At 45.8% G+C, this 21,870-nt stretch overlaps 1 protein-coding gene across 1 annotated transcript in view; it reads left to right on the top strand.

Moving 5' to 3' along the window:
- The window catches only part of LOC119978185 (N-fatty-acyl-amino acid synthase/hydrolase PM20D1-like), a 72,322-nt gene that overhangs the window by 7,968 nt on the left and 42,484 nt on the right, over nucleotides 1-21,870 (top strand). The window contains exons 2-3 of the mRNA XM_038819615.1: nucleotides 14,048-14,280; nucleotides 17,410-17,496. Of these exons, the coding sequence (XP_038675543.1) occupies nucleotides 14,048-14,280; nucleotides 17,410-17,496 (320 nt within the window). The remainder of the gene's footprint in view (nucleotides 1-14,047; nucleotides 14,281-17,409; nucleotides 17,497-21,870) is intronic.

Here is a 21,870-nt window from a genome sequence, read left to right as displayed (position 1 = left end):
TTACTGGGTTACTGGGATGGGGCGGGGGTGTGGGCTTGAGTAGGGTGTTCTTTCCAAGGGCCAGTGCAGACTTGATGGGCCGAATGGCTTCCTTCTGCACTGTAAATTCTATTTCAATGTCTATTTCATAGACATGGCAACAAGATTCAGACTTTTTACAGTAGTACATGGTAAAGACAAGTAAGAGTGATCGTGGATAAAATCGTGGAAAAATGGATAGGGACCAGACAGGGGGCACTAGCTAAATTCCTAATTGACAATAGGGGAGAATTTTTCTGAACAAATTCATGAGTGAAAATATGAACAGTGCGGCTGAAAGTCCTTCAACAATGGACTTTGTGAAAGTAATCACACGGTGATTGACAAAATGCTTCACAAGACCTTAGCTGAATTGCAAGCTAAACTGAATTGTGTTAGCTTGAAACTATGTTGATATAGAACCAGCTCATGTCCTTACCCATTGAACCTGTGACCCTTTACAACAAGCCCATGACATGCAGCAACCATATGGAACAGGTATACAGACACACTTCACTTTCAGTAAAACTACTTGTTGTCGTTTATCATTGCAGGGGTGTCCAGAAAGTGACATCTTCGCTAATTTCTGAAGCAGGCAGGTACGGGGAAGTTTTGTACATTCCACCTCCCCCTATTAAATCCCACTGGCCCACAGGATGGGAGATTTCATCTGAGCTGAGTTCTCACGTTGCACAATTTGAATAGTTTCACTTGGCAGAGGCACATCCAGGAAAAAAATGAATAAAATGTTTTGATAAATCGACATCCTTCTGACTCAAGGCGTCGAACCACATGGTCGCACAGTCGAATATAAGTTAACGGACTTAATAATCAAATACTTTGCGCCCCGGTTAGACTGCTGCCACCACACACAGCTCTGGTTGTGTGAAATAAGGGAAATGTTATATTGGCTTTGAAGGCAATGAGTGTAGAGAACCATGACAAGGCTAGACCCTAGAGTCCTCTGACGGAGTTATGAGGAAAGAATGGAGAAACTGGCATTAGGGGGGGTGGGGGGTGAAGGGGGGCAGTAAGGATTGGAAAGGGTTGGCGGCTCATTTTGAGACCTCCCACCTTGCTTAGACCCTGTGTGCAAAGTTGTGGATTCCTCAAATCACCAACATCAAAGACTTCCAACTAAAGGTAGTTTATTGCTGGGCTCAACAGCGACATACAGTACTTGTGCTCTGCCCGGGATCCTGAGGGTAACTCCCGCTCGGTCATGCGTAGCTTGAAAATGGGTACCCAACGTTGCCTTCCTAGAAGAGGCATTAGTCATAATAATAATCATCTTTATTATTGTCACAAGTAGGCTTACATCAACACTGCAATGAAGTTACTGTGAAAAGCCTCTAGCCGCCACACTCCGGCGCCTGTTTGGGTACACAGAGGGAGAATTCAGAATGTCCAATTCACCTAACAAGCACGTCTTTCAGGACTTGTGGGAGGAAACCGGAGCACCCGGAGGAAACCCATGCAAACACAGGGAGAACGTACAGACTCCGCACAGACAGTGACCCAAGCCAGGAATCGAACCTGGGACCCTGGCGCTGTGAAGCAACAAGTCAGAATTTAACACTATCTGCAGCATGCCATAAAAAGCCAATTTAATTGCGCTAGACCTTGAACAGTCAACCTGCAATTAACAATATGAGCTCAGGCAATTCTCGGACCCACAGCACATTTGGTTCCAGGAAACCCTGTTGTAAGTTTAATTGTCATAAGTCAGACTCCATTTTACCATTGGCATCAGTGATAATAATCTTTATTGTCACAAGTAGGCTTACATTAAATGGGACACTGAAGAAAGGGCATAGCACCACAGGATATTTTGAAAGCCATCCTGCTGAGTGAAGAGGAGCCGGTGTGCTCATTTTAGCTCCACAAAATTATTTGAGCCATGGGGTTGGGGGAGGAGAGTGGGTTGTGGGTGCAGGGATTTGGTGGGGGTGAGGGGGCACGGTTGGGCACTGCCAGTCTGCACTTGCACTAAGCCCCTCCGCACCACTTCACCCACTTTGTCTCAGATACCCGACCCCCTGCCGGAACCTGCTTGCAGCTCAGCTCAGAGTTCAGTCAGGTCCCAGCCAATAAACTGCAAAAATTTCCATAAGTTCTGAAACAATTTGGTGACGTCTGGACCTCCCTGAATGTTAATGTGTTATAATGCCCCAATGGTTCTGTCTGTTTGTCATCATTCCTTGGCCTTGTGTCAAGGGGAGCAGTGTACCTGTTTGCTGACACTTTTATGCTCTTTTGAAGTCTGATTTTATAATTTTACAAAGGAAAATCCGTTTCACTTTGAGAATTCTACTTTCAAACCTTGAGCTGTCCAAAAGAAATACTTTTTTAAGAAGGTGCAGCCAAGAAAACAGAACCTGCTGGCGTGTGTTATACCCAAATAAGTGTTCAAAACAACATGTTAATAAGTAGTTGCTTTTGTTGCCAGTCCCTAGCCTGCCTTCCATTCAAGGATATCAAAATCAATGAGTGTATAAGAGTCTTTGAAGAATAATTGCTACAGTGTGCAACCGGAGGCCCACCTAACCTGCAATTAACAATATGAGCTCAGGCAATTCTCGGACCCACAGCACATTTGGTTCCAGGCAGGGCCGGCTCAAGGCACCGGCAACTCGGGCAGTCGCCCGGGGAGCCATGTGCTAGGGGGCGCCAGAGACTCGGGTCCCGCGCATGCGCAGTTGGGCCAGTGCCAACCAGCGCATGCGCGGCGGCCGCCCTTCCCCCCCTCGGTCCGCCCCCCCCCCCCCCCCGCTCCCCCCATCGGTCCCCCCCGCCCCCCTCGGGTCCGCCCCCCCGCCCCCCCTCGGGTCCGCTCCCCCGCCCCCCCCCCTCGGGTCCCCCCAGCCCCCCCCTCGGGTCGTCCCCCCGACCCCCCTCGGGTCCCCCCTGGGTCCGCCCCCCCTCTAGGCCCCGCCCCCTCCCTCTCGGCCCCGTCCCCACCCTCTCGGCCCCGTCCCCTCCCTCTCGGGCCCGCCCCCCTCTCGGCCCCCCATCCCCCTCTCGGCCCCCCCCCCCCCCCCCCCCCTCCCAAGGGCACCGAAGTTCAGCTTGCCCGGGGCGCCAGCAACACTAGGGCCGGCGCTGGTTCCAGGAAACCCTGTTGTAAGTTTAATTGTCATAAGTCAGACTCCATTTTACCATTGGCATCAGTGATAATAATCTTTATTGTCACAAGTAGGCTTACATTAACACTGCAATGAAGTTACTGCGAAAATCCCCTAGTCACCACACTCCGGCGCCTGTTCAGGTACACAGAGGGAGAATTCAGAATGTCCAATTCACCTAACAAGCACGTCTTTCAGGACTAATGGGAGGAAACCGGAGCACCCGGAGGAAACCCACACAGACACGGGGAGAACGTGCAGACTCCGCAGAGACAGTGACCCAGGCCGGGAATCGAACCTGGGACCCTGGACCAGGTCCTGGAATCACTCGTGGGGTGCCCAGCGGTGTTACATGCGCTCCACTCTCGCTCTGTCAAGTGGCTGAGGTGACTGTCGATGCCTGTGTCTCTTCGGACATGTTCCTCGGTCAGTGGGGGGGGGATATGTTCCTCGGTCAGTGAGGGGGGGGGGGATATGTTCCTCGGTCAGTGGGGGGGGGGATATGTTCCTCGGTCAGTGAGGGGGGGGATATGTTCCTCGGTCAGTGGGGGGGGGGGATATGTTCCTCGGTCAGTGAGGGGGGGGATATGTTCCTCGGTCAGTGAGGGGGGGGGATATGTTCCTCGGTCAGTGAGGGGGGGGATATGTTCCTCGGTCAGTGAGGGGGGGGATATGTTCCTCGGTCAGTGAGGGGGGGATATGTTCCTCGGTCAGTGAGGGGGGGGATATGTTCCTCGGTCAGTGAGGGGGGGATATGTTCCTCGGTCAGTGAGGGGGGGATATGTTCTTCGGTCAGTGAGGGGGGGATATGTTCCTCGGTCAGTGAGGGGGGGATATGTTCCTCGGTCAGTGAGGGGGGGATATGTTCCTCGGTCAGTGAGGGGGGGGATATGTTCCTCGGTCAGTGAGGGGGGGGGATATGTTCCTCGGTCAGTGAGGGGGGGGATATGTTCCTCGGTCAGTGAGGGGGGGGATTTGTTCCTCGGTCAGTGAGGGGGGGATATGCTCCTCGGTCAGTGAGGGGGGGGATATGTTCCTCGGTCAGTGAGGGGGGGGTATGTTCCTCGGTCAGTGAGGGGGGGATATGTTCCTCGGTCAGTGAGGGGGGGATATGTTCCTCGGTCAGTGAGGGGGGGGATATGTTCCTCGGTCAGTGAGGGGGGGATATGTTCCTCGGTCAGTGTGGGGGATACGATGGAGCCTTTCACCCACCTTCGGTTTAACCTTTGAACTTCTGCGACTCTGAGTGCATTTTAAATATAACAGAAGCGTATACGTGCATTAAAACCAGATAGGCTGCGGCAAAAAGTTTTAACAGAATAAAAAATTAATTTCCAACTGTTATGTTCTTTCTTGTAACCGCAAAGAGAAAGAGTCAGAGGTGACACATGTCGAGTTCCTGTAACGTAACAGAAGGGGTTTATTTGCAAGATGATGCTCAAGTAGGTTTCAATGGTGAACCCCAGTAAAGCCCACGAGACGCTCCGATGGTATCATGACATAGCACCAGACATTACACCGGCCAATGACGCCCCTCTGATACATGTCACCAACCCTAATGAAGACAGTTCGACCTGTCCACTTGTACAGCTGGGCGGCACAGGTACCCATGTATGAATGCACTGGCATGGCATCGAAAAGTCGAAACCCACATTGTAAAATTGAAATGGGCTGTCAATTTATAAACCTTGCATGTGCCGTTTGTCATAACTCAAACGCCATAAAGTTGAGGACTGCCCGTATCAATTGTGGTCACAGCAGAGGATCAATATTCGCTGGGACTCACTGGCCTGTTGCATTCCCAAAGAGGGACACTCAGTATAGAAATAAAACAAATCTAAAGACAAAAGCCAATTTAGAGGGGGGAAGCTGCTCAGACAGGCCATTTGAATATTGCTAATGCACTTACACACAGATCAGTTCTCCTCATCCAGTAATGAAAAGTCAGTTCCTTTAATTATTTTCGGCTATGTCTGTTGCCTGAGAGCAACTGGGCCCAGAGCCCAGATTTGGACGTCCGTCAGACAGCACCGGCCTGTGATCTGCCCGAGGTCACGAGCAGATCATTACTGAGTGGGGGCGGGAAGGATGGTGCACACCAGCAGTGGCGGACTGGGTCTAAAAATATTGGTTGCCAGGAGACAAAGGGGGCCCACCCACAACTACAATGCTATCATTTAATTTTCATAACGAATAAATAAAATTTTCAAAAAATACATATGGAAAAAAGGTACAATTAAAATATTTGTGGAAAAAAATGTGTATTTACAGTGTACATGTACTGTACATATTACTGGCAGTAGATACCAAATGTAAATACAGAATGTTATAATTGAATTATTTATTTATTTTTTTTAATTTTAAGTAATTGGTTGATATTTTTAAATAGTTTACTGCACAATTTACACATTAACAGATAGTTCAAAAGCACAATAGAGCATTGCATGCAGTCCACGATATTAAGAGCAAACGTTTGTGTTCGCTAGATGATTGTGCGAATCTGCCAATAATTGCTTCTGCATCCAATTCATCTAGCAATTCCTTTTCAATGGATAGCAACATGTATGATTCCAAATTCTCCTCAGACAGCGAATTTCTTAACCTTGTCTTTATGATCTTTAGCTTTGAAAATGTCCTCTCACATTGGACTTGAGTAACTGATAGTGTGCAGATGACTTTATAAAGTTCATAAAGGTTATCATATGCCTTGTCATGAAGTCTGTTGGATGCCAGAATTTTTAGTCTATGGGCAAGTGCTGCAAATTTTACAATTGTTGCAACTGGAATCCATATTCTCACCATCATTAAGCAATAGCTTTAATACATCAAAGTTTGAAGCAAAAGAAAACAATTCCAATATTACTTCATCTTTGCTGATTTGTGGAAACAGCTTAATAATACCTTCCAATGCTTCATCTTCAAGGCCCTTCTCTGCAATAGTTTTAAACTTTGCTGGGTCCAAGTAGGACAAATCTTTATACAACTGTCTGTGTTGTACAAAGCGTGATTCTAGTGACTGGACAATGCAATCCATTATTAGGTTAAACACATTTACTCGAAAATCAGCTAGAGAATCTGAGGAATTTCTTTCATCATCAAAAGCTCATCTGCCATTCTTTTCTTCTTCCTCTGCCTCTTAACTGGCAATGCTGTTTCCAATGCATCAATTTCCAATGTTTGATTTTCATCCATATTCATCTGTGAAATCCTGTCATTACATTTATTTACAAAGCCTTGCTGTGAACGTTATCAAATGTTCTTGTCTGTTCCTTCAACTTTTTTGTAGCTGAATCTACCAAACTCCATGCAGTAAACATATCTAAACCACTTGTCTGTAGATAACTTGATAACGGGGTTGTAGTTTCAAATATATACAAGTAAGTAAATGCTGTCAATATGGTTTAAACTTTAGAAGACTTTGAAGTAAACATTTGCTTCATGTTTTGTTTTTGCATCAAACTTTTCTGAATCCTGTATCATTGATAAGCATGTCAATAGATTTACGAAAGTACTGGCAGCAGCATCATCAAAACGTCCAAATATAGTTGTTGCTGCATTGGATTTTCCTGACCATCTGGTCTCACCAATTAGCTTTAATCGTTTCATTTTTTCTTGTCCTAGATGTTTTCCAACAACTTCTATCCATACAGCCATTCTCTTGTATGATGCTTTCACAAAAGTTGCTATATTCTGGAGCAAATTGAAAAATGAAACTGCAGGCACACAACATTTTGTTGTTTCAGTTATCACCAAATTCAAGACATGGGCATAGCACCAGATATGAACATGTTGATCAGCCACATCAGCAATTTTACTTTGTAAACCATTATACTGGCCATGGTAGCTTGCAGCGCCATCTGTGCTATCAGATAAACATTTTTGGGGGTCAATTTTAAGATGCTGTAATGTTTCAATCAATAGATCAAAAAGTCCCTGTCCTGTACCATCATTACTTGGCACAACTGAAAGTAGTCGCTCACAGATAATACCTTTAAGCACATACCGAATAATAATGCTAAACTGATCGATGGATGAATTATCTTGTGTTGAATCAACCTGAATAGAATAATATTTTGCTTGAGAAACTTCATGACTAATTCTTTCTTGTATCATATTCTTCATAATTTTGATTAACATGTTTATAGTTGTTTTACTCAGGTATGTAACAAGTCCACCACGGCCTTTACTTTGAGCCTTTCCTTGTTGCTCTAATCGTTTGATTCTTTGTTTAGACTTGTTTTGCACTGCAGAAACGTGAGCTACCATAATGGGGTCATGTTTTGCCATCAACTGCACTGTAGCTTAAAAATGGCCATGATTCAGAACCTCATTATCTAGAGTGTAGGCCGATTCATTTCTGTGACCTCGAAAAGGAAGTGCTTGCTTGCCTAACATCTTTATGGTGTCTATAATCCTCATGACAATACTTCTCTGCTTCAATACTTCTTCTTTCCTTTTAATTAGTGATGCTGCAAAAAATTTATCTAAGGTGCCATCATTAACCACACTGATATATTGCTGAGCATTTCTGACATGTGTTGTTGTCGATTCATGTAAAGTCAAGCTCTGGCTAATATGCCTGTAGTCACTAAAGCCACGTACAAAGGGTGATGGATTACAAGTGTTGGGAAACTCAAAGGCTAAGCAGTGTGAACAATATAAGCATCTATTTTCTTTGTTATATGTTAGCCATTTTCTTGGGACTGAGTCATTCATAATTTTCCTCTCATACAAACGAGCATCAAATGGCAGATCATCAAGTGGCTGAAGTGGATGTTCAGCAAAAAACTGTTTTAGCTTTGCTCGTGATGGATATTGGCAGATTCCAGTAATTGATCTTTCATTTTCTTGCGTAGGTTCATTTACAGGATGTGCTTCAGAAACCAAGTCATTTATGCTTGAAGGAATATCTGATTCTTTGTCACTAATTGAAGCTATGTGTTCAGATGTTGCAACTACAGGCAGTACAGATACTGGAACAAGGAAGCCAGAAGAAATATTGGGGATGGGTTGATTAGTAATGGATGCACTTGTATTTATCTCTACATTCAAAGTAGCTCTTCTCTGTTCTTGTAACTCGCATGTCATTGCATCATCACCATGAGCATTGTTTCTTGCTTCTTGATTATTTGTTGCAGAACTGGATATTGATGTGGATTGTGCTTGTGGTATTATAAACTCTGTAATAGGCCTGCATCGCTTGGCTGATTCCTTCCTTTCTGCTTCTTTTTGTTCTTTGCGTTTTAGTGACCTAGATTTATGCTTTTCTTTTCCATGCTGGTAGGGGTAATATTCCTGAAATAAAAACTTAATTAAAAATAGCCCACATTGGGAAAAATGAATATTGATGATTGCAAGAATAACTTGAAGGAACGACAGATAAACCTCTACTTGATAAAAAATATAAAATAACTTACTTACACTTCAATAGGCTATGTTCATTAGTCAATACTACTGTGGCCTATGCAGCTTCAGAAGAGGAGACAATCCACTGTCCAGTGTTCACACCAGCAAGCGACTGAGACAACTGTTGAAACTTAGAAGTTTGGTCCGACTATAGTAAGACATTAAGAATGATCCCACGACCAAAGTTAACATGTCCAGTTTGATACCAGTGTAGTGTTACAAGTCGCAACCCTTTGAGTTTACCGATAATGGCTTATCACTTCAATATCTTTGACCTCATGATTCATGGTTAAAGGTACCGCTTCTCCTTTTCGGTGACCTCACGACCCTATGTACTGCTTGATATCCTTTCAAGTTGCCGACCATCTCAAATCACGAACTGTAACTTTATCTTTAAATTCACACACTCTTGCTGAAAACGTGGATTTCCAACTATGTCCGACCCGGGTGAACCAGCCCCCCCTCCCTCCCCCCCCCCCCCCCCCCCCCCCACCCCTTTTCACATCCGTTTAACACTGCTTCGTTCCTTCATACACTGAGTGATTATTTGTTTGTTTCTTTATTGCATTTTTATTTGGTATTGCTCTTTTTAAAAACAATTATATTTTATTAAGTTAGAATACAAATCACAGGAAAGAAGTTGGAGATTTATTTATCTAATTAATTATAATTTTTAAGGCGCCTTCAGAGATTCACGGGCCCCTTCTTGTCTCTCCGGGCCCCGGACCGATGTACCGGCTGAACCAAGACTACTGCTTGATATCCTTTGAAGTTGCCGAACATCTCAAATCACGAATTGTAACTTTATCTTTAAATTCACACACTCTTGCTGAAAACATGGAATTTCCTTAATTATGCCTGACCCGGGCCCCCCTATTCCACATCCTTCCACTACCTCCCCTGCTTCGTTCCTTTTCATGCACTGCTTATTTGTGTCCTGTTCTCTTTTTTTTCTTATTCCTTTTTATTACTAAAACAGTTGTGTGGTTTGTTTCTATATTGCATTTTTATTTGATATAGGGGGCCCACTTCATTAGGGGCCCACTTGCCATCGGGCAAGCTGACACCCTGGCCAGTCCGCCACTGTGATGTTAGGAAGTACTTCTAAACACAGGGTGTAGAGGTTTGGAACCGTCTCCAACAAACAGCAGTCGAAGCTGGAACAGTTGTTAATTTTAAACCTGAGAGATAGATTATTGTTGCGCAATAATATTAAGGGATCTGGGCCAAAGGTATGTATGTGGAGTTAGGTCACAGGTCAGCTGCGATCTCATTGAATGGTGGGGTCGGACTCGAGGGGCTGAATGGCCTGCTGCTGTTCCTATGTTCCCAGGTGCTTTGCATTTATTTCTGAAGACAAACCCCTTTCAGTTGTAGTATTTGGCCATGTCGACATGTTTTCAATTTTTGATGTAATTCTTTCACGGGATGTGGGCTGGATGTGGCTACGCCAGCATTTGTTGCCCATCCTTAATTGCCCTTGAACTGAGTGGCTTATAGAACATAGAACACTACAGCGCAGTACGGGCCCTTCGGCCCTCGATGTTGCGCCGACCTGTGAAACCATCTGAAGCCTATCTGACCTACACTATTCCATTTTCATCCATATGTCTATCCAGTGACCACTTAAATGCCCTTAAAGTTGGCGAGTCTACTACTGTTGCAGGCAGGGCGTTCCACACCCCTACTACTCTCTGAGTAAAGAAACTGCCTCTGACATCTGTCCTATATCTATCACCCCTCAATTTAAAGCTATGTCCCCTCGTGTTGGTCATCACCATCCGAGGAAAAAGACTCTCACTGTCCACCCTATCTAACCCTCTGACTATCTTATATGTCTCTATTAAGTCACCTCTCAGCCTTCTCCTCTCTAACGAAAACAACCTCAATTCCCTGAGCCTTTCCTCGTAAGACCTTCCCTCCATACCAGGCAACATCCTAGTAAATCTCCTCTGAACCCTTTCCAAAGCTTCCACATCCTTCCTATAATGTAGTGACCAGAACTGCACGCAGTACTCCAGGTGCGGCCGCTTCCTCGGCCATTTTGCAGGGCAGTTAAGAGTCAACCACATTGCTGTGGGTCTAGAGCAGGGGTGGGCAAACTACGGCCCGCGGGCCGCATGCGGCCCGCCAAAGGTATTTCTGCGGCCCACCAAGTCATTAAAAAAAAAAAAAAAAAAAATTTTTTTTTTAAATTTTTTTTTTTTTTTAATTTTTTTTAAGGTTAATGGGGGGGGGGGCTGTTGGGTTACTTACTGGTATAGGGTGGATACGTTGACTTGAGTAGGGTGATCATTGCTCGGCACAACGTCGAGGGCCGAAGGGCCTGTTCTGTGCTGTACTGTTCTATGTTCTATATGAGGCGCCCAGAATCATAACCGGGTGAAGTAATTATTTTACTTAATATACTATGCGGCCCTTTGTGAATTGTGAATTTCTGAATGTGGCCCTTGCACGGAAAAGTTTGCCCACCCCTGGTCTAGAGTCACATGTAGGCCAGACCAGGTTAGGACGGCAGATTTCCTTCCCTGAAGGACACGAGTGAACCAGATAGGTTTTAGGTGACAATCGACAATGCCTTCCCTGTCATCATTCGACTTTTCATTCTAGATTTGTTTTGTTTGTAAATTGAATTCAAATCTTCAGCAGTGGGATTCGAACCCGGGTGCCCAGAACATTACCCAGGGTCTCTGGATTACCAGTCCAGTGACAATAGCAATACACCACCGCCTGACTCTTTATTGTATAGGAATATATATTTTTAAACAGTTAATTGATATTACTCGAGGCTTTACGATACAGAAACTGTGGGAGACGCAAATATTAGTGCTTTCGTTATTCCAACAATCTAACAACTGCCTGCCACAGTCTGTAGATGTCAATTCAACAGTCTCAAAATGGGAGTGAATCCCCATTGACAACGTGTACACACAACACATTTTAAAAAAATATAAATTTAGTGTACCCAACCATTTTTCCAATTAAGGGGCAATTTAGCGTGGCCAATCCACCTAGCTTGCACGTTTTTGGGTTGTGGGGGCGAAACCCACGCAAACACGGGGAGAATGTGCAGCCGGGATCGAACCTGAGACCTCAGCGCCGTGAGGCCGCAGTGCTAACCACTGCGCCAAGGTGCTGCCCTCACACAACACACACATGTTCAGTGCTTCCCATTTGGTTACTGCCTGAGACTGGAAGGGATATTACATTGCGTGCCGCCTCCTCATCACGTTGTAAAGTCAGTCTCCTGAGGGTCTGGGGGGTTTCTTATTTTGATACAAAACATGTTCCTCCTGATTGTGTCACTGTGACACTGAGGCACATCTGTCCCGGGAGTTTGTAAAATTGGCGCAGAAAGGCAGGGAAGGAAATGGGCTGGGAGGAAACAATAAAGAAGCCTGAGATTTCCCAGAACCCAAATGCCTGGGCAGGCAGCCGTATTACAGCAAGCGATTGCGGATTCTGAGTTTAAATACCTGAGCACAATTCCTGTGGCCATTTTTTACAAGAATGCATTATACTTTATTCGCAAAGAAATACCTGGACAGGATCTAAATTACTGGCGCCTTGATTGTCGATGAAACCTATCACATGAAAAAAGGGACAAATAAATCGAATTAATAATTATTATTGTCACGAGAAGGCTCACATTAACAGTGCAATGAGGTTACTGTGAAAATCCTCTAGTTGCCACATTCCGGCGCCTGTTCGGGTACGCGGAGGGAGAATTCAGAATGTCCAATTCACCCAACAAGCACGGGACTTGTGGGAAGAAACCGGCGCACCCGGAGGAAACCCACGCAGACACGGGGAGAAGGTGCAGACCCAAGCCGGGAATTGAACCTGGGATCCTGGAGCTGGAAAGCAACAGTGCTAACCACTGTGCTACACAAATAATTGCGTTTGTATAGTGAGCACAGGATATCTCAAAACACTTTACAGTCGGTGCAGTGTTTTGAAGTGTAGTTTACTGTTGTGTTGTGGGAAAAACTGCAGCAATTTGCACATCACAATCTCCCACCAACATGCCAATGACTAGTTAATCTGTTTACAGTGATGTTGATTGAGGCATAAATATTGGCCAATTCACAGGGTAATCTAGAGGGCCTTGCGACACAGTGGGTAGCGTACCTACCAGTGGACCAGAAGCCCTGGGCTGACAATCAGGGCTGGAAATATTCCTCCCCCCACAGGCTAAAAAAACAGTCTGGGTGTGAAGGTCTACTTAAAAAAAAAACTCCACTGCAAAAGAGTGCAAGATCTTTTGGATCTGCTGAGTGGGCAGACAGGGCCACAATTTAACATCCCATCCCAAAGCTAGCATCACTGAGAGTTCAGCACTCCCTCAGTACTGCATCAGAGCGTCAGGCGTGATACATGCTTTGACGTAGGACTTGACCCCCACAGCCTTATGTCTCAGGCGCAGATGTGCTGCCAAGTGAAGACTCCGGCGTGACATATCTGCCAGATCATGGTGCACCTGGTATATGGGGGAGGACACCTGCTCCTGGTGGCCGTCAAGGTGATGGTCACCCTAAACCTTTACGCCAAGGGGTCCTTCCAGGCGCCGAGTTGGGACCTGCCCGGAATACCACAGGCCTCAGATATATTAATAGTCGGTTAATAAACATATTAATGTTATATCGTGAATTTTAAGTATTCATTTAGTTTACTCTCCTTTCCCAATGTGGAAAATGATGGCACATTATTATTTTTAAAAATAAATTTAGAGTACCCAATTCATTTTGTTCCCAATTAAGGGGTAATTTAGCGTGGCCAAGCCACATACCCTGCACATCTTTGGGTTGTGGGGGTGAGACCCACACGGACATGGGGGTACGTGCAGAGTCCACACGGACAGTGACCCAGGGCCGGGATCGAACCCGGGTCCTCGGCATCATGATGCAACAGTGCTAACCACCGCTCCGCCCACATGGTGACGCAATTTAAGTTAAATTGCTCAGTGCTTCATCAAACATGCTTTGAGGAGCTCATCATGTGCATTTAACACTGTGAGTTAACAAGGCTTATTTTATTTGGGAGGCTTCCGTTAAGCCAGAAGTCACTGAGGCATTTTGTAAGATGCTATAAACATCCGCCCGGAAGCATATTAAATAAGGCCACATTAAGTCATCTGAGTTTGTTTAGGTTTAAAAAAAGAATCGCCAATGAAGATTGTTAATGCAAACCCCAAAGAAATAACAAAGAATTTATCCTTGTTGCACAAGCACATCTTGTGTTCTTCAACAAACTAACAACAGAACTCCTCTCCAGTACCAAGGCACATATTCATTTCACAAAGATGTTTGTAATGACCAGGTTCAACCCTTCAAAGATAAAAGCAAATCGCTGCGGAGGCTGGAATCTGAAACAAAAAACAGAAAATGCTGGAAAATCTGATGAGCTTGTCCAGCATTTTCTGCTTTTGATTCAACTCTTGTACAAACTGGCATCTGCCAATTGCCTGATTACGTGACCCTTTTCTTGTCTGTTCGCAGTGTTCCCCACAGTGTTCTCCTCGGACCTTGTGCAGCATGAGGTTATCGCCAACTACAGTCACTTGTTTACTGTGCGTGGGTCAAATGACAGTCTCCAGCCATACATGCTGATCGCCCACCTGGATGTGGTTCCTGCCTTAGCAGAAGAGTGGGAAGTGCCCCCATTTTCTGCAGAGGAGCGGAATGGCTATTTATATGGACGCGGAACTTTGGATGATAAATCATCTGTTATGGTATTGTTTCGGGAAGCTTTATATACAGCTCAAACTGTCCCAATTATTGTCTGTAAATCGTATTGCCTGATTCAGCTCTGAGGAATGCAACACTTTCCATGGGAAATCTGTAATGTCAGCACAGAGAATTTTCCAACACAGAATGTTGCAGAACCCAACATCATTCTTTGTGCCATAGAAATAGCCGCCTGGGCTGCCCAGCTTGTCGAGTTTCCTTTAAAAACAAACGCACATTATGCTGAACACTTACCAACACACAGCAGGCTGCATTTTATTGTGGGCCTGTTGAAAACAATGAGATGTGAGCAGATTCAACACTTCACTTGCAGCAGTTTCCCAGCAACCTTTCACTGACGATGCTTTGCCTGTCCACGACGTGAATTTGGCTTTTCCACCAGACCTCGAATAACATGCGCGAGTTCAGAAAGGGGAATGATAGGCTATCGCGGGCGGAATTCTCCGTCCTGCCACACCCGTTTTCCGGTGCACCCCGCCGTCGGAGGAATCCGCCCCGCCAGCCGGCCAGTGGGGTTTCCCATTGTGGCCATCCCCACTCCGCTGGGAAACCCCCTGGTGCACTGTCAGAAGATTGGAGGATCCAGCCGACAGAGAATTCCTTGATGACATTTAGTTCCCTCGTTTCAATCATTAATATATGTTGTGAATCACTGGGGTCCTAGTACCGATTCCAGTAGATTTGTCCAGCATGGTTTCCCTTTCGTAAATCCATGCTGACTCTGTCCGATCCAGCCACTGTTTTCCAAGTGCTCTGCTATCAAATCTTTTATAATGGACGCTAAGATTTTCCCACTACCAATGTCAGGGTGACTAAGTAGTGGGGTTACGTTGGCTACCCTCCAATCTGTAGGAACTGTCACCGAGTCTATCGGCGGGATTCTCCCTTCTGGGGTCCCCACGCCGGCGGGAGAACTCGGCCCATCGGGGCCTGGAGAATTGCCGGGGAGGCTGCTGCCAACAGCCCCCGACCAGCGTGACGTGAATCCCGTAACCCGCCTGAAAAACAGCGTTGGAGAATACGGCAGCCAGCGCCGGAGCAGGATTCACGCCGCTGCCCCCCCCCCCCCCCCCCCCCCCCCCCGGGATTATCTGACCCGGCGGGGGGGGGGGGGGTCGGAGAATCCCGCCCAAGAGAATCTTGGAAGATGACCACCAATGCAGCCACTCTTTCTAGGGCCACTTCCTTAAATACTCTGGGATGTAGATTATCCAGTCCTGGGGATTTATTGGCCTTCAATCCCATCAATTTCCCCAACACCATTTCCTTACTAATACTGATTTCCTTCAATTCCCGCCTCTCACTGAACCCTGCATTCCCCAACATTTCTGTCTGTTATTTGTGTCCTTCTTTGTGTAAACAGAAGTACGTATTTAGTTGGTCCCCCATTATAGATTCCCCTGTTTCTGACTGTAAGGGACCTATTCGTCTTCACCAATCTCTGTGCATACCTCAAGAAACTTTTACAGTCAGTTTTTATGTTCCCTGCAAACATTACTCTCGTATTCTAATTTCCCCTTCTTAATCAAGGTCCTCCTTTGCTGAATTCTAAACTGCTCTCAATCCTCAAGTTGTTTTTTTTGTGGCTAATTTGTGCTCCACCCATGTGCTCCTTGAATGTTTTCCATTTCCTATCCACCGTCATCCCTTTAAGTAATCATGCCCTATACCGTGGTCGTTTCCTATATAAAGATTCAGGGCCCTAGTGCCAGAATCAACTACGTCACTCTCCACCCCGGTGATAAATTCTACCATATTATGATGACTCTTCCCCAAAGGGCCTTGCACAACTAGATTGCCAATTATTCCTTTCTCGTTACACAGTACGCAGTCTAGGCTGACCTGTTCTCTACACAACAACAGGAAATGCTGGAAATGCTCAGCAGGCCTGGCATCATTTGTGGACAGAGAACAGAGCTAACGTTTCGAGTCTGGGTGACTCTTTGTCAGAGCCAGACAGAATTGCTGAGATTTACCAGCATTTTCTGATCTTGTTTCAGATTCCAGCATCTGCAGTAAGTAATTTTTTTTTTAAATTTAGAGTACCCAGTTATATTTTTCCCAAGGAAGGATCAATTTAGTGTGGCCAATCCATCTAACCTGCATATCTTTGGGTTGTGGGAGTGAAAGCCACGCAGACACGGGGAGAATGTGCAAACTCCACACGGACAGTGACCCAGGACTGAACCCGGGTCCTCGGCCCCATGAGGCAGCTGTGCTAACCACTGCGCCACCGTGCCGCCCCCAAGTAATTTGCTTTTATCTTATGGCCTGTTCTCTAAATGGTTCCTCAACGTATTGGTCCAGAAAAGGATCCTGTATACCCTTCAGCAATTCCTCATCAATGGTATAGTTACTAATTTGATTTGCCCACTCTATATGTAGATTAAAGTCATCGATAATTACAGAAGCTCCTTTAGCGCGTGCGTCTCTAATTTCCTGTTTAAAGCCATACCAGGCTATAAGGGGCTGGTTTAGCACAGGGCTAAATCGCTGGCTTTCAAAGCAGACCCAGGCAGGCCAGCAGCGGGGTTCAATTCCCGTACCAGCCTCCCCGAACAGGTGCCGGAATGTGGCGACTAGGGGCTTTTCACAGTAACTTCATTTGAAGCCTACTTGTGACAATAAGCGATTTTCATTTAATTTAATTTCATCCTGGGGTGGCTCCAGTTTGTGTGGTGGTGGTGGTGGGGGGGGGGGGGGGGGGGGGGGGGGGTCAAGATTGCCTGGTTTCTACATTGTCATCCAGCCCTTTCATCAATCTCCACCTCCCAGCCCCTGCAGCCTCTGTGTGCCTCCCATTTTGGCCTTCCCCCTCTCCTTTCCCTTATGTGTAGGTGCTGGGCCCCACCACGGCAGCCCGGTGTCTCCATATAATTTTGACCAGGCTAACGCCCTGGCAAGTGTCATGTGATACGCAGAACATTGACAAGGGACCTGTTCATCTGTTGTAACATTTCATGAGATGATGAGGAAAGACATGTCCACTCTCTGTGTCCCAAATTGTAGGCTTGTTCTCAAGGCATGATGTTTAATTTTCATAGCTTACGCGTGGTTTGGAATCTATTTAATGATGAATTGTCGTGCTGAAACTTAAGTTTCCTTCTCCCTAGGGAATTCTCCAAGGCCTGGAATTCTTGTTGAAACGAGGCTACAAACCTTGCCGAGCCTTCTACATTGGATTCGGGCACGATGAAGAGGTAACTCGAAGCCAAGAGAAGATCTGCTTCTGCTGTCAAGACTTTTATTATTTTTTTGTGGCCGTCACAAATGTTTTGGGTGTCACGTTCTGCTCTAAAGGTGGTTTCTGTTCAATAACGAGGAGGGAAAGCTGGCAACACTGAAAATCCTGATATATGGAAAAAACGGAGCAGCCATCAACGATCGAATAGGGAAATGGCGGGGTAGTGATTCGGGGATAGACCTTTCATCAGAACTGAGAGATAGGCAAACTCTTCCAACAAGAGAAACAGCACAAGAACAAAAGAAATAGGAGCAGAAGGTGACCTTGTGGCCCATCTAACCTGCTCTGTCATTCAGAATGTTCATGGCTGATCTTGGGTTTCATAACCTTTGATTACCCGACAGACCAAAATTATTTTTATCTCCACCTTAAATATACCCCCGGGATAGAAAATTCCAAAGATTCACAACCCTCTGTGGGAAGAAATCTCTCCTCAGCTCAGTCCTAAATGATTAGTCCCTTATCCAGAATCTGTGGCCTCTTGTTCCAGATTCCCCAGTCAGGGGAGACAGCGTGTTACTATATTATAGATAAAAAACTGCAGATGCCGGAAATCTGAACTAAAAACAGAAGATGCTGGAAACGTTCAGCAGGTCTGGCAGCGTCTGTGGAGTGAGAAACAGAGGGCTGCATTTTGTGTGCCATCACCCGTCATGATTCCAGAGGGGTGCCACCCATAAAATGGGACTGATGCCCACCCCACCACCTTCACAGCAAAGAAAGAAGGTCAGAAATGGCAGGATTAGGGAATCATGGATGACAGGGGAATTGTGAGACTAGTCAAAAAGAAAAAGGAAGCATACATATGGTCTAAGCAACTCGAAACAGACAAAGCTTTTGACGAATATAGGGACAGTTTATTGGAATAAACTCAAGCGGGGAGTTAAGAGGGCTAAAAGAGACCATGAAATATCTCTGGCAAGCAGGGTCAAGGAAAATCCCAAGGCCTTTTCTACATCTTTAGGGAGCAGGAGGTTAGCTAGGGAAAGAGTAGGCCCACTCAAGGACAATGGAGGGAAGTTATGTGTGGAGTCAGAGGAAGTGGGTGAGATCCTAAATGAGTACTTTGCATTGGTATTCACCAAGGAGAGGGACATGACGGATGTTGAGGTTAGGAATGGACATGTGAATACTCTAGGACATGGCAGCATAATGAAGGAGGAAGTGTTGGATATCTTAAAATGTATTAAGGTAGACAAGTCCCCTGGATGGGATATATCCCAGGTTAATGTGGAAGGCAGGAGAGGAAATAGCTGGGGCCTTAACAGATATCTTCGCATCATCTTTGACCACTGGTGACGTCCCAGAGGACTGGAGAATAGCCAATGTTGTCCCTTTGTTTAAGAAGCAAAGCAGAGATAATCCAGGTAATTATAGACAGGCAAGCCTGATGTCAGTGGTGGGGAAGATGTTGGAGAAGACACTGAGGGACAGGATTTATTCACGTTTGGAAGAGAATGGTCTTGTTAGTGATGGGCAACATGGTTTTGTGCGGGGAAGGGCATGTCTTACCAACTTGATGGAGTTTTTTGAGGAGGTGACAAAATTCATTGCTGAGGGAAAGGTTGTGGATGTCGTCCACATGGACTTCAGTAAGGCGTTTGACAAGGTCCCTCATGGCAGACTGGTACAAAAGGTAAAGTCGCATGGGATTCGGGGTGTGGTAGCGAGAGAGATAAAGAGCTGGCTTGGCAACAGGAGACAGAGAGTAAGTGGAAGGGAGATTTTCAGAATGGAGATCTGTAACTAGTGGTGTTCCACAGAGATCAGTGCTGGGTCCACTGCTGTTAGCAATATAATGAAATGAAAAAAAATGAAAATCGCTTATTGTCACGAGTAGGCTTCAATGAAGTTACTGTGAAAAGCCCCTAGTCGCCACATTCCGGCGCCTGTCCGGGGAGGCTGGTACGGGAATCAAAGCGTGCTGCTGGCCTGCTTGGTCTGCTTTAAAAGCCAGCGATTTAGCCTGGTGAGCTAAACCAGCCCCAGTATATATAAATGACCTCGAGGAAAATGTAGATGGTCTGATTGGCAAGTTTGCAGATGACACTAAAGTAGGTGGAGTTACAGATTCTGAAGGGGACTGTCAGAGAATAGAGTAGAATATAGATAGATTGGAGAGTTGGGCAAAGAAATGGCAGATGGAGTTCAATCCGGACAAATGAAAGGTGATGCATTTTGGAAGATCAAATTCAGGTGTGAATTATGCAGTAAATGACAGAACCCTTAGAAGCATTGACATATAGAGGGATCTGGGTGTTCAGGTCCATAGATCCATGAAAATGGCAGTGCAGGTAGATAAGTTGGTCAAGAAGGCATAAGGCATGCTGACCTCCATTGGCCAGGGCATTGAGTATAAGAGAAGGCAGCTGGGCAGTTTTGCCCAGTGCAGAGCACTGCCTCCATGTGGTTTTGATGAGGAGAAATTCCTCAAGGACACGGTGCTGTTGAAGAGCTGATTATTCTTAACACTGCAACCGTGAGAAACAGCCCGCAAACACACCCAAAACTGCACTTTCATCTTTTTGCTTTGAATCATGCCCTCTGCCTCCATAAAAGCAACTTGCGTCCTTCATAAATACAATATAATAGCTGCTGTAAACCAGTAAGCTTGCTTAGGAAACGTGTTCTTGTCATGGGCGTTTAATACGTTCTGTCCAGCTGATGACGTTAGAAATTAATATTTAAAGAACATATTTTCAAAGCAATGATTTTTTTTTGTTCATGGCTTGTGGTCTTCACTGGCTAAACCAGCATTTATTGCCCATTCCTAATTGCCCTTGAGAAGGTGGTGGTGAGCTGCCTTCTTGAACCGCTGGACCCACGGTGCTGTTAGGGAGGGACTTCCAGGATTTTGACCCAGCGACAGTGAAGGAGCGGCGATATATTTCCAAGTCAGGATGGTGGGTGACTTGTAGGGGAACCTCTAGCTGATGGTGTTCCCAGGTATCTGCTGCTCTTGCCTCTGAGGTGGTCGCTGGTTTGGAAGGTGCTGTCGAAGTAGCTTTGGTGAGTTCCTGCGGCAGGTCTTGTTGATGGTACACACTACTCCCATTGTGCGTCAGTGGTAGATGGAGTGAAGGTTGAAGGTGACTACTGGGGTGCCAGTTACGCAGCTGTTTTGGCCTGGATGGTGTTGAGTTTCTTAGGTGTTGGAGCTGCACACATCCAGGCAAGTGGAGAGTATTCCATCACACTTCTGACTTGTACCTTGTAGATGGTGGACAGGCTTTGGGGAGTTAGGAGGTGAGTTACTCGCCACAGAATTCCTCGTAGTTGATCTGCTGTTGTAGCCACAGTAGTTATATGGCTAGTCCAATTCAGTTTCTGGTCAATGGTAACCCCCAGGATATTGATATGGGGGATTTAGCAATGGTAATGATACTGAATGTCAAGGAGAGATGATTAGATTCTCTCTTAGAGCATAGAACATAGAACAGTACAGCACAGAACAGGCCCTTCAGCCCTCGATGTTGTGCCGAGCAATGATCACCCTACTCAAGCCTAACGTATCCACCCTATACCAGTAACACCCCCCCCCCCCCCACATTAACCTTACTTTGACACTAAGGGCAATTTAGCATGGCCAATCCACCTAACCCGCACATCTTTGGACTTGTTGGAGGTGATCATTGCCTGACACTTATGTGAATGCTACTTGCCACTTATCAGCCCAAGTCTGATTGCATCATATTGACATGGACTGCTTCAGTATCTGAGGAGTCACGACTGGTGCTGATCATATAAAACGATCACTTCAATGAGGCAATGAAAAAACTCAAAGAAGCATGAAAGCAGATGTGTATGAGCTTGGCTCTGGACTCTTGCTTCTAAATCTGGAAATTGTGGGTTCAGATGTTGCTATATAATTGACCAAGCTGATCTAGGCTGCTCATTCAGTCCAGGGGGGAGAGCTGCAATATCATAGGTGATCATAGGGTTAAACCGAGGCCCTATTTGATAGACTTATAAATTCCATGGGACTTTTTGAAGAAGGAGGGAGTTCCCCTCGTGCCCTGGCCAACACTTCACAGCGCCAGGGACCCGGGTTCAATTCCTGGCTTGGGTCACAGTCTGTGCAGAGTCTGCACGTTCTCCCCGTGTCTGCGTGGGTTTCCTCCGGGTTCTCTGGTTTCCTCCCACAAGTCTCGAAAAACGTGCTGGTTAGGTGAATTGGACATTCTGAATTCTCCCTCTGTGTATCCGAACAGGCGCCGGAGTGTGGCGACTGGGGGATTTTCACAGTAACTTCATTGCAGTGTTAATGTAAGCCTACTTGCGACACTAATAAAGATTATTATTATTATCTCTTCTATAAGTGTGATGTTTA

This window comes from Scyliorhinus canicula, chromosome 15, assembly GCF_902713615.1.
Source record: "Scyliorhinus canicula chromosome 15, sScyCan1.1, whole genome shotgun sequence".
Lineage (NCBI taxonomy): Eukaryota > Metazoa > Chordata > Chondrichthyes > Carcharhiniformes > Scyliorhinidae > Scyliorhinus > Scyliorhinus canicula.
Note: the sequence above shows the minus strand (reverse complement) of the source record. Positions and strands in the feature narration are given on the sequence as shown.